We start from the raw sequence: 16,603 nt of genomic DNA, 5'->3' as shown, positions 1-16,603 counted from the left end.
TTGCAGCAGAAGATGACCTGATCCACCTGGCTTTGGCATTTAAAATTGTCTGTCAAACTCCACAGTAGAAAGACACTGCCTTGCCAACAAAGAGCAGACCAAAAAAAAAAGGAACTGGACTGATCAAAAAGATTTGGACCTTACTTTGGCCATTTTCAAGAGAAAAGAACTGTCAAGGGAAAGAGGGCAAAGGCAAAACACCAGACCTTGTGCATTTTCTGCTGTCACTTTGGAAATGCAATAGCAGCCACACGACAGAAACTCACATTCTCTCATTCTTGCATTTTTCCACTTTGCATTTTTTCTGCCAAAAGCTTCAAAACGCACGAATCCTCTTCATTGTTTTCTTCATTTGCACAACATTTAGAAGCTTTTTGCAACATCATTTACCAGCTGGAACTTCATCTTCAAACTCTGTTTTCTCCAAGCTACAGCCATGGCAGATTTTGCTTCAAGTGGAATTTGAGTTGCTCGAGCTGATTTGCTTCAACTATACACCAACACCAACCAAAGTCTTCATCTGTTTGCACTTGTATCACCAAAAGAAGCCCTGTTTCACCATTTTCTTCAGATTCAAGTAAGACTTCGAGTTCCACTTTTCTCAAATTAATGCCATGTGTCTTGAAGTTCTTCCCATGCTTGTTCCATTGCAACTTGCATCATTCAAAATGGTTGTGATATGATGGAGAAATCTGGATTTCATTTCTTGTGTCCAAATGCATTTTTGCTCGATTTACCTTACTTGCATTGATTTAATGAAAGTTGATGTTATATCCTTGTTGCTTAATGTTTAATGATGCTATTGGTTTACTTGATTTTGATTTCTGGGCATATGAAATTTTCGAATGCATGATGATGATGAATGTATGCTGTTGTGTTTAAACCCTAGAGCTATGCACCAGAAATTTCTCATGATTGTTTGGTTTGTTGTTTTATGATGTGTTTGCATGAAGAGCATTCTTAATTGCCCTGCTGTGTGATTGATGCAATTCGAATTTTGTTTTGATGATGAACTTGGTTGATGAACATGAAGCATGCTGTTGTGTTAAAACATTTGTATCCTTCCAGAAATATTGTTTCATGTACGCATAAGTGTTGGCTGTTGTTGTTGTTTGTGATCACCTGAACCATTTCCACTGCAATTGCTGTTTACCATGCTGTTTGGATTTCGCATGTTGGTGATGAATCATGAAGCTGAATATGGTTTGCCCTGCTGCTGTTTCTAAAACCCTAAGGCTGCCTAGAAATGTTGAACATGATTGGCTGTTGATTGCTGTATGTTGCATGAGCATTTTGACTGTGTTGCCATTTGGTCTGTATCACTTGTTTTAAATCCATTTTGCTGTGATAAACATGAATGCCTTGCTGCAAAAACCCTAGCTTGTTTCCAGTTCTGTTTTCCCAGAACTCATATGCATTTGGTTTGTTGTTGTTTTGCATGAACCGTGTCAATGCCATGATTGATTGTTGATGCTGTTTGTTGATTGTTGTTCATGATCGATAGTTGAATGCCATGGCTGCTAAAACCCTAGGGTTTTAGAACCCAGTTTTTGAACTCATTGGCCGAGTTACTGTTCCATTGGCAACAGCCAATGAGAACATTTCATTTTGTTTGCCAAAGCTGTGCGTTTTGATTAGTGGCACCCTTATTTACCAAAATGCCATGCGCTGACCAACCTTTGACTATTAGTTCATGTTATGTGTTCATGTTTGCCTCAATTATTCACTCAACTTGCAAAATCCATTTCTCTTTCAATTTAAATCCAAAAATCATGAAGATTTTTGCATCATCTTCACATGGATGTCTAGTATTTGATTGTGATTTTTAATTAATTTTCCATTGGCTGGATTTTAATTGATAATTATTTTCTTGACATGTATGCATAATTGATACATTGTGCCATTCCTTTTGTGAAATTGTCATGACATATCCAATGAGCTTGAAATTTTTTGTGGTAAAACTAGACTCATTCATCTTCATTTTGGTATAAAGATTGTGCATTTATCATTTGTGGTTTGCTAGATATGATTTTTTGAACTAGGGTGTGACAATTTGTGTCACACCAATGATGTGCATCTTCTCAATTTTTGTTCACATGCTTCCTTACATCCAAATGACCTCAAATTTTGCATGAATCATCTATCACATGTCTAGTTTGTGTATGAATTTTCCTGGAATTGATCATGCTGTTTTCCATTTGATTGTGAATTTTCTTCCATGCTTAGTCATTTGTGGACTTTATGTGATACACATTGCCAAATATTTTGTGAAATTCTCAAATCTTATTGTATGACCATGAAATTTCATATGTGATAACTAGACATCTTGACCTTTGCATTGGTGTTAACCTCATTCATTTCTCTTCTGTTTTCAAATTGATATGATTTTTTGAAGTTGACCCATGCTTGTTGACTTTCATTATGCTTACTTGAATTTGGTTTGACTTCATGATTTTAATTGACTGCCTTCCTCTCATCCAAATGCAATGAAATTTGACATGCTTGCCATGCTAGGTGTTAGGATTGAATGTGATTTATTTGATAATTTGAGATTGTTTGGGTTGACTTTTGAATGAAGTCTTGCTGTTGACCTTTTTGTATGCTTCTCTTGCCATGCTTTGCATTCCTTGGTGTATGAAATGACAATGGTGCATGATTTGATTATGAATCCAATTGAGATTGCTTCTTAAATGTTTGAACATGAATTGGGTTGACTTTTCTTTGCTGTTTGACTTTTTTCTTTCACCTTTGACCCTAGGCTAGTCCTAGTGGTCTTTTGAGCTTACATTTGAGCTATTGTTTCAGGTTAAGCACCAATGCCTCAAAGACCATTCATATTTGATTGAGTTGGATCATATATCACGTGCTAACCCTTGTTTTGTAGGTTGACTCATGTAACTTGAGTCTTGTGCTTTGCACATTGGTCCCTCTGTGGTTGACTATTGGGTTATTTCCTTTTGATTTTGACTGTTGAGCTGTTTACTAATTGGTCTGACTTTTGCAGGTACTTTAGTTGCTTAAGTTCTCTGAACTTGCTTGCTTTGCTTTTTAGCATTTGCTTTGAGGTATAAATACTTCTTCTTCATGTAGTCTGGAGACCCGGTCTGTTATTTGACCGGGCAAACTGTCTGAAGTCCTCCTTAAGAGGCAATGCCTGTGTGTGTTTAAATTTGTCCTAAGCAGGAAAAGTCCTCATTTGAGGCAATTGGTGGAAGGTAGGGATAAGCAATCTATCCCCCACTATTCAGTGTGTCCTCTCTTTGCTCCCATTACATGGTTGAAGCATTGAGATAAAAACCCAAGATCTAATCGAGTCAAATATGTGGAGAGAGTTCCATCTTTCTGAACTCCCCCACTTTCTATTATTTGATGCTCTCTCTGATCTGAGATAGAAGCAATGAGGCACACCCCTCATCTCCTATTCATCTGCTTCACCTTAGCCTCTCAATGGCAAGGTTAAGAGCGACCTTCACCTATTACAGTGGACTTTCAAAGTCAAACCCTCTTGTGTGAGCCCCCCTTGTTTGGCTATAGAGTGTGCTGAATGCTTTCATTGATTGATTGTTGTTTTATATACACATGTTTGCTTGTATGCTCTATGCATTTACCATCATTTATTGCTCATTGGTGCATGATCATCTCATTTGCTTTTGTGATGCTATCATTGTTGTTTGCCCATTGAGGACAATTGTAAGTCCATCTCTTTTGGCCATTTGCTCCTATGATATGGAAGGATAGAGTGTAAGACCTCATTGGTCACTCATAGCTTTTGTTTTGTTTGTTTGATTGTGAGGAAGCAATTGTAAGTCCCTGCAAGTTGGCATTTGCTCTCCTGTGATCATGTTGCATTGTTTGATTGTATGTGAGGATACAACTGTAAGTCCCTGCAAGTTGGCATTTGTTTCCTAGGATCATACTGTGTATGTGAGAGTAAGCCCAGACAGATTGGCATCTAACATCCATGTTTTGCTTTCGTTTGTATGTGAGGATACAACTGTAAGTCCCTGCAAGTTGGCATTTGTTTCCTAGGATCATACTGTGTATGTGAGAGTAAGCCCAGACAGATTGGCATCTAACATCCATGTTTTGCTTTCTCTGCTTATGTGAGGTTGCAACTGTAAGTCCCAGCAAGTTGGCATTTGCATTCCTGTGATCATATTGTTGCTTCTGTTTGTATGTGAGGATCCATTGTAAGTCCCTGCAATGTGGCATTGGATTTTCTAGGACCATACTGTGGAGTTAACCTAAGTCCAGACAGATTGGCAGTTAACTTCCATTTCTCATCTTTGTCTTTCTTTTTGAGGAGATTAGTGTAAGTCCATTGAGTGGCCTCTGATATCCAGTTTTATTTTAGGGGATTGGTATAAGACCAATGATTGGCATCTGATATCCGCTTTTGTTGACTTTCTTGTTTGTTTGTTATTATTCATTGCCTATTCCAAAGGACACACTTGAATCATCTTCTATATGATTTCAAGAGGTGAACCTTCTAAGAAGTTTTACAATCCCATCCTCATCCATTCATCATCCATTATATCCTAAACCTTTTCACACAATATCTTTCAAACTTGACATAAGTGTTGTGCAAATATCTTCATGTTTTCTAACTAAAAACCTGGACCCCAAGTCCTTGACTTTTTTCAAACTCATTTCATAATACTTCCTTTGAATCAATCTTAATCATACTTTGACTCCATTTTCATAATCACAATCAATTAACTTCACCCATTCACTTGTTTTGGCTTTGTCCATTGTTAATCTTTTCACACATTAGCCATAGGTTTCAATTATCATTGTGGTTGATGTAAACCTCACCTTATCTTTAGTGAGTCGACTATAAGACTTCCGTACTGAAAACAGGGTTAACCCCTCTAGTGCGTCGAAGCTATCCTCACATGGTGGATGTTGGTCTTGGTCGAGTTTTCTCCCATTGATAATGAAAAGCCTCAGTGCTATTGTTTAAAATTGAATCCACCAACCTTTTGGAAATCTTTTAGCCGAACTACGGCGTTTTGATCCTTACCTTTGATGGAAGGTACGTAGGCAGCGGGTTCATCCGTTCAAACCCAATAATAAAATTGTATATTCTTTTCTCACCATCCCAATCATGTTTGCACAATGCTTATGTCATAACAAATAACAATTTAGTACAACAAGTGTGAAAAGGGCTCCCTAGGAGTACCTAGGACGTAGTGGGTGCCTAACACCTTCCCATTGCGTAATTTACCCCTTACCCAGACTCTCTGATCTTTTTATTAGTTTTCTACGTGTAAAACTTCTTAGGCTTTTGTTCGCTTTTTAGCCAGTCCTTTGGATAAATAAAAGTGCGGTGGCGACTCGAAAATCATTGTATGCTTTGCTTATGGTTTAATCGATAAATCATATAGCGACGAATACACCGCTACATTGACCAGTGGTCAAAACCCTAATCTCAAGGAATATGCTCCAACACTTGAATCTTCTGATGATAAACCATGATGATGATGATGAATCATTTTAATCAAGATGAAGACCAATCTCCCTGAGAACCACAAAACCCTAATTTGGACCTCCACATCCTCAGATGATTAATGACCAGTCCAATGAAACCCTATCTTGCGCACAACCTCTTATCTTCTGACCAAGACTTGGGAGGATGATTTGCACAATGTAACCACATGATATGCAATATGCAATGCCTAATGACCTAAAAATGATATGTAATATGTTATGCTAGTCCCAAGAGAGGAGGGCAAATTTTAAGGTGTTACAGATATGTTCAACAAGTTGATTCTTGATCAAGCATTGTTGTTGTTGTTGTTGTGTGCTTTGTCCATATCACATGCTCACTTCAAAGAAACTTTATGGTGTGGAAGAGAGTCTATGACCTTTGAAGAAGTTTAATCAGCCTTGTATTATAAGGATTTGAACGAACGAAAGGAGTATAAGCCATCTTCGATTGGTGAAGGCATGTCGTTTAAGGAGAAATTCACAAAGAGATATGGCAAGTTCGACAAGAAGAAGGGTAAAAGTCAGCATAAGTCTTATAGTGGTGATGCATATGGTACTCGATGTTATCACTGTAAGAAGGAGGGTCATACAAGAAAAGTGTTCCTTGAACGCCTGAAAGATCATGGAGGTAAGGATAATGACAATGCAATCATTGTTCAAGATGATTTCAACTCATTTAAGGTTCATGTGGTTTCAAACGACAACTCAAGTAAATAGTGTATTATGAGTTCAGGTTGCACTTGGCACATGACTCCAAACAAAGACCTGTTCGAGGAACTATGTAATCAAGATGGTGGATCTGTATTACTTGGAAACAATAAAGCTTGAAAGATTGAAGGTGTTGGATCTGTGAGATTCAAACTTCATTATGAGTCAATAAGATTGTTGACCGAAGTCAGGTATGTACCTGATTTTAAGAGAAATTTGATTTCTCTTGGTGAATTCAACAAGAAAGGATATGTTTTCCAAGGAGATAAAAGTATTTTAAAAGTCATTAAGGGGTCGAAGGAAATCTTAAGAGGCGTGAAGAAACAAGGCTTGTATACCCTTGAGGCTGAAGTTGTCAATGGTTATGCAGATGTTGCATCCACGAAACCTTTATCGAAGACAAAATATGGCACATGAGATTGGGTCATGTCAGTGAAAGGGGTTTGATCGTATTGGGGAAACAAAATCTACTTGGTTGAGACAAAGTCAAAAAGCTGAAGTTTTGTGAACCCTGTGTACTTGGAAAATCTTACAGAGTGAAGTTCAATAAAGGCAAACAAAGAACACATGGATCCCTTGATTACATCCATGTTGATCTTTGGGGGCCTGCAAGGTGCCCATCACATTCAAGAGCAAAGTATTTTCCATCCATAGTTGATGATTATTATAGAAATTTATGGGTATTCATCCAGAAGACTAAGGATGAAACTTTTGAGAACTTCAAAAGTTGGAAGACTCTGGTCGAAAATCAGACTGACAAAAAGGTCAAGAGGTGGAGAACCAACAATGGCCTTAAATTTTGCAACGAGGCGTTCGACAGTTTTTGTACAGCCTCTAGTATTGCAAGGCACAAAACTACTACAGGTACTCCCCCAACAAAATGGTTTGGCTGAAAGGTTTAATCGAACCATTTTGGAAAAAGTTAAATGCATGTTGACTAATGTTGGCTTAAAGAAGGTGTTTTGGGCAAAGGTTGTTTCGATAGTAACATATCTGATAAACATATGTCCTTCGACAGTGTTAGATATGAAAACATCTGAAGAAGTTTGGTCGGGACACACACCATATCTCGATAAACTTAGAGTATTTGGTTGCATAGTCTATGCACATATTAGGTAAGACAAGGTCGAACCTAGAGCTCTGAGATTCATGTTAATGGGATACCCTGAAGGAGTAAAAGTTTATAGGCTATGGTGCCTTGAGCCAGGTCACATGAGGTGTATCACCAGTCGAGATGTAGTTTTCAATGAAGCTGAGGTGGCTTTCAAGAAAACTGATGATGTTAGTTGAAGTGCACAGATATTTGAAGAAGAGCTGGAACATGAAGAGATTCATGTTGAGGTGGAGCATGTTGATACTGAATTGTGTATCCCAGATTAAGTTAAAGAAGAAACACAAGATGCTGAAGATACTGAGGAAGTTGAGGAAACTGTCGATGACTACCTCTTGGCAAGAGATAGGCCGAGAAAAGTCGTCAAGCCACCTCAAATACTTGGGTATGCATATCTCATAGCTTATTCCTTAATCTCTGCAAGTGAGTTTCTAGATGAAGAACCTAGAGGCTATAAGGAAGTTATGAGGAGTCGAAATAAGACTAAATGGCTGAAGGCCATGGATGATGAGATGAAGTCTCTTCATGATAACCACGCTTGGGAATTGATCAAGAAACCTACTGGAGCCAGGTTAATCGGATGTAAGTGGATTTTCAAAGTTAAGGAAGGAATCAAATGAGTGACATCAAATAGATACAAGGCAAGATTGGTCGCAAGGGGTTTCACTCTAAAATAAGGTTGTGTTCTCTCCTGTTGTGCAACACAAGTCCATTTGAATGTTACTTGCCATGGTGGCACAGTTCGACCTAGAACTGGAACGAATGGATGTGAAGACTTCTTTCTTGTATGGAGATCTAGATGAAACAATCCTGATCAGGCAACCTAAAGGGTGTGCAGAAAAGAAAAAGGAAGATTGTGTGTGCAAGCTGAATAGATCTTTATATGGACTGAAACAATCTTCTCGACAGTGGAATATGAGATTTGACAAGTTCATGACATACATAGATTTCATTAGAAGTCAGTTTGACCACTGTATTTACTTCAAATTTCGACCTGGAAATTCATTTATTATTTTGTTGTTTTATGTGGATGATATTCTCATATCAAGCAACAATGTTGAGGATGTAATGAAGGTGAATGATGAACTCAATAAGGAGTTCGATATGAAGGATCCGGGAGCTGCATCCAGGATTCTTGGGATTGACATCTGAAGAGACAGAAAAGAGTCAAAATTATGCTTATCTCAAGAGACATACCTACGGAAGATTCTCGATAAATTTTGTATGTCGAATTCAAAGCATATTGTGACTCCAACAAGCCCTCAATTCAAGTTGAGTACAGATGAGTGTCTCAGTACTGAGGTTGAAGGAGCTTATATGTATAACATCACATATGCTAACATATTAGGTTCTTTGATGTACATTATGGTCTGTACTAGACCCGATATAGCATATGCAATAAGTCTTGTAAGTAGGTACATAGTGAATCCTGGAAAGGTTCACTGGCAAGCATTGAAGTGGATTCTAAGATACATAAATGGATCTTTGAACAGAGTCCTGATTTATGGTGGGGCATGTGGTAAAAATAGTAAAGCAGAAATCGAAGGGTATGTCGACTCTGATTATGCATGTTGTATGGATTCCAGAAAATATATTTTTGGATATGTGTTCACTATTTGGCACAACAATCAGTTGGAAAGCAACATTTCATAAGGTTGTTGCATTATCAACCACTGAAGCAAAATATATCACCCTCACTGAAGTTGTGAAAGAAGTATTGTGGCTTGAAAGTTTTGCTAATGAGTTGAAACTTCAAGGTCGAGTCATCACTATTAAATGTGATAGTTAAAGTGTTATACACCTATCAAAGAATTCAGCTTATCATGAGCGAACCAAGCACATGATGTTGCATTTCGTTAGAGGGGTAATCGAGTGTGGAGAATTCCAACTGCTAAAGGTTTCGAGAGATCACAATGTTGCTGATACCACCAAGACATTACCAAGTTGCAAGTTTTTCCATTGTATGCAGTTGATAAAGTTGCATGAAAAAAGCTATAGTTTGTTCCCTTGATGTTGTAGAGTTTGTTCCAAAGTGGAGATTTGTGAGATATTGGATCGAACTCTAATATGGTTGAAGGGTAGCTTCTTGGTTGACAATTCGACAGGATCATTAGCATGTCATCGAAGTTTGTCCATATGTTGTAGTCGAAGTATGCTAGGATTATTAGCATGTCGAATTTGGCTTATGTGTTATGCACAATTGTTTAAGTTAGCTTGTTTTCTAAGTTAGCTTGTGTAATGGGTATGTGTGTAAAAGCATATTAGTTTAGTGTGTTAGTTTTCTTATAAATAGCACACTAGTCTCTCATCATTGTATAACGCAAATCCTAATTAGGGTGAGAGGAGTTATTTGTTATTCTATAAAAATTGATCATTAACATTTCCCATAACATGATCATAAAAATTGTAGGAATCAAAAATTAATTCAGAGAGGATGAATTTACGGTTTATTAATGTGGTTCAAGATCTTTGTTGTGGTGATGTGGTGGAGAGGAGAATGTCCTAAAAGACCCTAAAAGGTTAACATTAGATCTATGCTTTCCTGGCCAGGCCAAAACAATATCTGTTATTTAATAGGTTTTTTTAGCAAATTTATTAGAATTTTTTGTTTGGCTAGCTTAATGTTTGTAACTGTTTTACAATTTTTAGTTCTTAATTCTTTTTCTCAAATTTATGCTCTTAAATTTAAAATTGTACAATCAGTATAAGACTTTTAAAATTAGTTTTCAGAAGAAAAAACATAATTTTTCAGAAATATCTATAAATTTGTTTTATAACAAATTAAATAGAAATTTTTATTGGTCGGCTTGTTTTCTTAAAACTGTTACGGTTTTTTAAAATTCTATTCCTCAATTTTATGGATGTGTTTGTTTGATGGATTAAAATTATAATCTCAGGAATATCATTTCTAGAAATATTATTGTCAGGAACTTTATTCTTATCAATGTGTTTCACAAACAATAAAATTCTCAGGAATGTTTTTAAATTTTATTTTAATTAAATTTTAAAAATTAAAAAATAAATGTGTTAAAATAATATGAGAATGAAAGTTATGGTTTATATTTTCATGGAAAGATAAGATTTCTATCATTTGACATGAGAATAAAAATAAAGAAATTTTTAAACAATACATATTATTGGAAATAAAAAGTACACGGGAATAAATTATCAAAACTTGAAACAAACAATGGAATATGTAAATTCTAATGTCATATTTCCGAAAATAACATTTGTATCCACAAAACAAACACCCATATGTTCTAATTTTAAATTTGAAAAAATTAATATACTAGTTTTAAATAGTTTTTCAAAACTGTTTTTAAATACTTAAAAGCCAAAACACAATACACAATAAGTCCTAAGTAGTAATTGAACCTATATTCTAGTAATTTCTAATAATACAAGAGAAAAAGTGAATGAAAATAGTTTCCTTTCCGTTAATCAACTACTATTAGTAAGTGTAGTTGTTAACTAGCACGACAACAAAGTCACAAAGTTTATCCCTTTCCACGCATAACTTGAAATCAGCTTCACTTTCTTCTATTGTGATATAGTTTAATTCAGATAGTTTATCTATCCTCGACATTTCTCAAAACATGCTCGGATTATGCAAAACCAACATTCGAATTACATAATCAAAACAAATCAAGTGTTTTGAGAAACATGAGAGGCAGAATAAAAAGTCTCCTTTGAAATGTCACCATTAGGTATTGTCACACTAGAACCAAGAGGCAACTTTAAGCCATCATTTTCTCCGTCCATCAAAACCAAACTGTCTTTTGGTAGGTTGATAGAGACACTATAATAGATTAAACAGGCCAAAATAGGCCCAGCCCAAAAAATCCAAAGCCCATCCCATAGTGAACCTCCATGAACCAATGCAGCACCTAGGCATCTTGCTGGGTTAAGCCCAACACCAGCATAACCAGCCCGTCCAGTTACAGTTATGGACATAAACACTGCCAATGCCATGGCTCCAGCTATCACCAAACATACCATCGGCAAGCCCAAATTCTTTGACCTTTTTTTGTCAAAAGCCAATGTGACACCCAAAAAGAGTACTAAAAATGTGCAAGAGAATTCCAATAACAAAGCTTCATACTGATTGATACTAGAATTAAGTCCTTTGCCACCAATAGCACAACCTCCCAATGAATATGTGTTTACTAGTCTTGGATCCATCACACACTTGAGTATATAGAAACCAATTATCGAGCCAATGCATTGTGCTAAGATATAAAGGAGTGCACGAGAAAGAGTGGTAACACCTTTTAGAGTAGCTATTAATGTGAAAACAGGGCTCATATGGCCACCAGATAGAGGAACTGTGACAATTAGGAATAAGAAGACTATGATGAAGACTGCAAAGGGGACACTAAGCTTAGGATCAACTTCATGTGAGTCCAAGCATGCAATAATGGTGGTAGACAAGGTGAACATTAGTGAGGCAGTTGCAACTAATTCTGTTAAAGCTGCTTTCCATATCTAAAAATGAAGAAAAAAGGGATTGTTATTATTTTACATACGTAGTTGGAAAAAAATAATCTTTTAACATACTTCTTATATTCTTATATTGTACAAAGCAATTGTTTGTTAATCCACTAATTTTTAATAGGAGAAAGAGATTTTAATAATTCAGAGTTTGGCTAAAGAAATAAACAATATCTAACTACTTAGTTCAACTAGATATCAAACTCAAATGTCTTTCTATTAATTAAAATTTAACTTATCATTTAGTCTAATCACTTTATTATTAATACTTCTATTGAATTTGATAAATAAAAAATTAACTCTCTTGAAAGAATATTAAAAATACAAAGACAAAAGAGTCTCGTTAAATCAATTCAGTTGATAGTTGTGCAAGAACATCAAAGATAAAGATGTAGGTTCGAACCCGTAACATCTCACTTGTTCACCTTTAAATGATGAATTTCAGTCACTAGACTATTTGAACCAAAAAAAAACAAAGGAAGACGATTTAAGTTCTAGGTATAATTTCCTCCAAAAACAAATTCAATTTCCATTAAATAAAAATTAAAAATCTTTAGGTATAAATCAATAGATATCAACCATCATCTCTATTCCTCTATTTTTTTAACGGAGATATGTAGGGAGATATGTAGGTTAACCGCATCAATTATCAATTTAATATAATAGAAAATATAGTGTTCAAAATAGGGTAAGGTGATCATCATACCATATACAACTTTATTATTTTTATTTTACGTCTTATATGATAGTATCAACTTTGTTTTCAAAATTTTAATTGGTTATATTCTACCTGAATAACTTGTGTGGTTTTAATAAAGTCATATTTCTAATGATGAATGTTCTACAATGAGGTCTTCAGTTGTGACTTGATTGAAATCTGTGAGATTGTTCTACTTCTTGAACTTGACCATTTCCCATCCTAACTAACAATGCATAGTTCTATTTGTCATGATCACAATTTCAAGATTATTATTGTTGAGGAAATTCACCATATGGGACTACAGTATATTGTAAATAAATAAAGATGAAAATATGAAACCAAAGAAGAAATTCGTAACTAATTATTACCTCTGGGCTGAAAATCTCATGTACTCCAATAGAAGCCTGAAACTTCCCTCTTGAAGGGTTTTTGGGCCCCATACAATTTCTCTCGCAAGTCTGAACAGACATGGAAAACTTTTCATCCACTACCCGGGAGTTGGCTGAGTTCGTGGGTCTTTGTCTACTTAAGGAAAAGGATAAGGATTATTTTCTGGTTTTGTGATTATGTTTGATAGCAACCCTTTAGGATTAAGTGTTAAACTAGTGCTCACTACAAAATGTTATTAGTGCAATGTCGTTAATTGCTATGTGCATTAACTAATGAGTGTTGGAATCATGTAGCTGACTGAATACCTAACAAATGAATATGCTTCAAAACTCCCTGAATATTCCTGCAAATCAAGACAAAATGACTAGTTTTTTCCAAACTTTTTGTCACCCTAAACAATGCCAATTTGTGCGCCTTTGCCCATCAATTTGATGAAAACCGCGTTTAAAAACCACATGAATTCAAAAACTCCAAATATTTGCTTCACTATTTTCACATTTTATTCTCTTGGAATCCAATTTCCCGCCGTGATGTGGTTATGTCTCATTGACTGAAGCTAGGTTCGCGGTTTATGTGTTGCACCAAAAAAAAAGTGCAGAAACAAGTAAAAAAAACAAAAGTACTAAATTTAGAATTATACTAACCTTTTGACATAAAAGTAAGTAGTAACAGAAATCTGCTAAGATGAAGGTTTTGACAATTTCTGAGATAATAACCATTGACGGCCATAAGCATACCACTGAGGCAACCAACAAATGTCAACATGGATCTAACACCTGTGCAAGAAATAGTATGTTAGTAGGAGATCTGCTGTTACAAAATCCAATTAGGATACATCACAAAAGAAGCTAGTCAAGAATAGCAGCAAGCTTGTAGTCGGATGGATAACAATAACATGTAACAAAACATTGAGTCGGAACACGCAAAAATTGGCTTGAAAAGAAAACAAGTTACAGGCAAAACACATGCCACTCTGAAATGTGGTTAGGAGATTACAGATTTGGGTTGTCAAATTAGTATCTTCTGCAAAGATAGGGTAAGGCCACCTTGTCAATTGTAGCCTACAATATACCCACAATGATTTTGACCCTCGCAACACGGCAATGGCAAGATCTTTACAGTGCAAGATGCCCTTTAAAAAATGGCTTAGAAAACTTATACCTTTGAAAATTACGAGAAACTAAGGCCCTGTTTCCTTTATGAAAAGATTATCTATTTTTATTTCATAAAATCTGTGTTAATTTACTAACAAGGAGATACTAGACTCTTGCAATAAACAATTGTGTATATTTTTTGGAAACAACAAAATTGTCAAAAGATTGTTTTCATTATCTCCAAAAATGTGCCACTCAAACTGATATTTTATATTCTCTCCATCACAATTATTCATCTAAGAGTTTCACATCTTCAAATTAAAATGAACTCATATTTTAGACAATGAAAACAGAAAATGTTTTCACAAAGTAAATGAGACCTAAAAATTTATCAAATAATGTTAATATTCCACTCCTTGATCAAAAGGAAAGACAATTCAGAAAAATGTGTCTAAGGTATGCCGACCCCTAGCATATCCACAAATCAAAGAACAAACAGACAGACTACATAAAATACAAAATGTCATGAACAGATGCAGATCTCAAGTACCCAATGAGCACAGCTCGTAAATCTTGCTAGGTGCGGTTACATAATGAGCAGTGAATGACTCAATAATCTGAATGTACAAAATGAAACAATTGAGGATGAAAAGCAACATAATCAGATCCCATATGATGAGAAAATTATACTTGAGTGTTCTGCATGGCCAGCAGTTAGGGTAGTACAGAAACAGCTTCCAGATATAGACAGAATGATGAGAAAATCCTGTCAACTATATGATGATCAGTAAAAACAACTCAGATTTTTCATTATAAATAGATAAATAACTAACTTTCACATTTGAAAGCATTGCAGACTACCAAACTATCTAACACAAAACTTACATCGATAACCTTCGGTAAAATGCACACAGTACACATGCAGGTTGCAGTGCACTTCTGAATTCCATCGAGTCCCACTTGGTTTTGAGGGGCGGCGAGACAAGTTCATGCTATTAGTAAGCATACTACAACAACAACAATCAAGTCTTATCTCACTAAGTGGGGTCAACTATATGGATCAACTTCTGTCATAATGTTTTGTCCAGAACCATGTTTCTAACCAAATCGTTAATCTCAAGATATTTCTCAATAACTTCTCTTATAATCAATCAATATCAACATTCTACAACAATCATACCACAATGAATCAAAAAATACCTAGCAATGAAAAAAAAAAAAAAAATGAAATAATATTGAAAAAGTTATGACTAAGTTATGCTGCTAATTTGGGTTCCCTAGTAATTTTCCTAGGAGGAAATGGAATTTTCTTTAACTCATTTACCAGTGACTTTTGCAAGAGTTTATCAACCTTGGTGAGGCCAGTGACACCATAACTATCAGGATCTTGTAAAATAGGATTATGCAAAGGATTCAACGCTTCCAAATTAGACTTCAACATCTTATCCTTCTTCAAATAATCACTTTTCTTATCAAACCAATTACTCCATCCTTCTCTCAAAGGTTTCTTACCAACTTTCAACATAAGCGCGTCCTCGATTCCCTTCACTTCCATCATCTTCGTCCTCACGTACTCGTCCACCGCCACGTCATCAGAACCAAACGCTGTCTTCCCGCGATCATCCGCCGTCGTTTCAAAAATCCTGAATCCTTCGTTTGATTCCTCCGTCATTGTCATCGTCGAACGCTTGGTGAATGATCTTCTTATTACACCTTCTACGTGGTAGAAGAAATAGCCTGAAGCTTTGTTGCTCTCTTCGATTGGCTCGTCGTCTTCTTCTGCGTCTGTTGTGAATTCCGGAGCCTGTTCTTCGACAATGTCCAGTGCGTCGATTGTGTCCTCTCCGCCTGTTGTGTCTTCGTTCGACGAATCGGAGAGGAGGGAGTCGTAGTTTACCTCGTGAGTTGGGGTGCGACGGTGAGTGTGGCTGCGGAGGAAGGAGAGTGATATTAAGAGAAGAAGTGCTAAAACAACGGCGCATAGGAGGCCGCCGTAACGGGGACGTCGCCGGGATCGGAGATTTCTCAGCATGTTATCGTCGACGGGAAATTCAGTTCCGGTGTTAGTTATCAACGCAGATTGAAACGGAAATGAAATCTGTTATTTGAATGGGCCCTGTTTTGCGCTTGGCCCAGCATCAGTTACATGATAAAACATTTTCACACCTCTTCACCACTTTGCTTACCCCACTTTTGGCCAGTCCTATTTTACACTTTTCTCGAAATTTCTATTTTATCTTTCTCACAATTTATAATCAACAGTTTTTTATATAAATATTCTCCCTTAGTTTTTATTATAATTTATCAAAACAGCAGTGATTGTTTAAGCATAAAGTCATGAAAAAAAGTGAAAGTTTAAGAGTGGTGCCTAATTGTTAAAATAACTAACATAACATAAATTGCACAAAATGCAACTATATTTGTTATTTTGAAGTCTTACAAAGAAACAATAAATCTAAAATAAAACAAACAAGAATAAGTCAAATATTAAACCAACTCTATAATGTTCTATACTAACTAACAAAACTCTCTCATAAACTAAACAGGTTAGTTTTTGCCAAGACTACTTCTAACGCCCATTACTTCTTTGGAGTTTTTCGAAGAGAACAATTTTTTTAA

At 35.9% G+C, this 16,603-nt stretch overlaps 2 protein-coding genes across 7 annotated transcripts; both read right to left on the bottom strand.

Moving 5' to 3' along the window:
• Positions 1 to 10,612: 10,612 nt before the first annotated feature.
• Positions 10,613 to 15,504, bottom strand: LOC127108286 (aquaporin PIP2-7). 6 transcript variants are annotated; one of them, XM_051045737.1, is made up of 6 exons: positions 15,309 to 15,442; positions 14,870 to 15,184; positions 14,535 to 14,757; positions 13,535 to 13,666; positions 12,869 to 12,958; positions 10,613 to 11,794 (listed from the first exon to the last, which is right to left on the bottom strand). In XM_051045737.1, exons 4-6 carry the CDS (start codon positions 13,607 to 13,609, stop codon positions 10,955 to 10,957), a joined length of 1,005 nt encoding a protein of 334 aa, XP_050901694.1. In that variant the 5' UTR covers positions 13,610 to 13,666; positions 14,535 to 14,757; positions 14,870 to 15,184; positions 15,309 to 15,442; the 3' UTR covers positions 10,613 to 10,954. The 6 variants fall into 6 exon arrangements, with proteins under 6 accessions (XP_050901694.1, XP_050901698.1, XP_050901697.1 ...); XM_051045741.1 differs by having other exon boundaries at positions 14,675 to 14,757; XM_051045740.1 differs by having other exon boundaries at positions 14,535 to 14,750.
• Positions 15,240 to 16,016, bottom strand: LOC127103408 (uncharacterized protein At4g19900). The gene has a single exon (XM_051040671.1). It carries the CDS (start codon positions 16,014 to 16,016, stop codon positions 15,240 to 15,242), a length of 777 nt encoding a protein of 258 aa, XP_050896628.1.
• Positions 16,017 to 16,603: the final 587 nt, after the last annotated feature.

This window comes from Lathyrus oleraceus, chromosome 7 (genome assembly GCF_024323335.1).
Source record: "Lathyrus oleraceus cultivar Zhongwan6 chromosome 7, CAAS_Psat_ZW6_1.0, whole genome shotgun sequence".
Lineage (NCBI taxonomy): Eukaryota > Viridiplantae > Streptophyta > Magnoliopsida > Fabales > Fabaceae > Lathyrus > Lathyrus oleraceus.
This window is presented reverse-complemented; position numbering and strand designations above follow the sequence as displayed.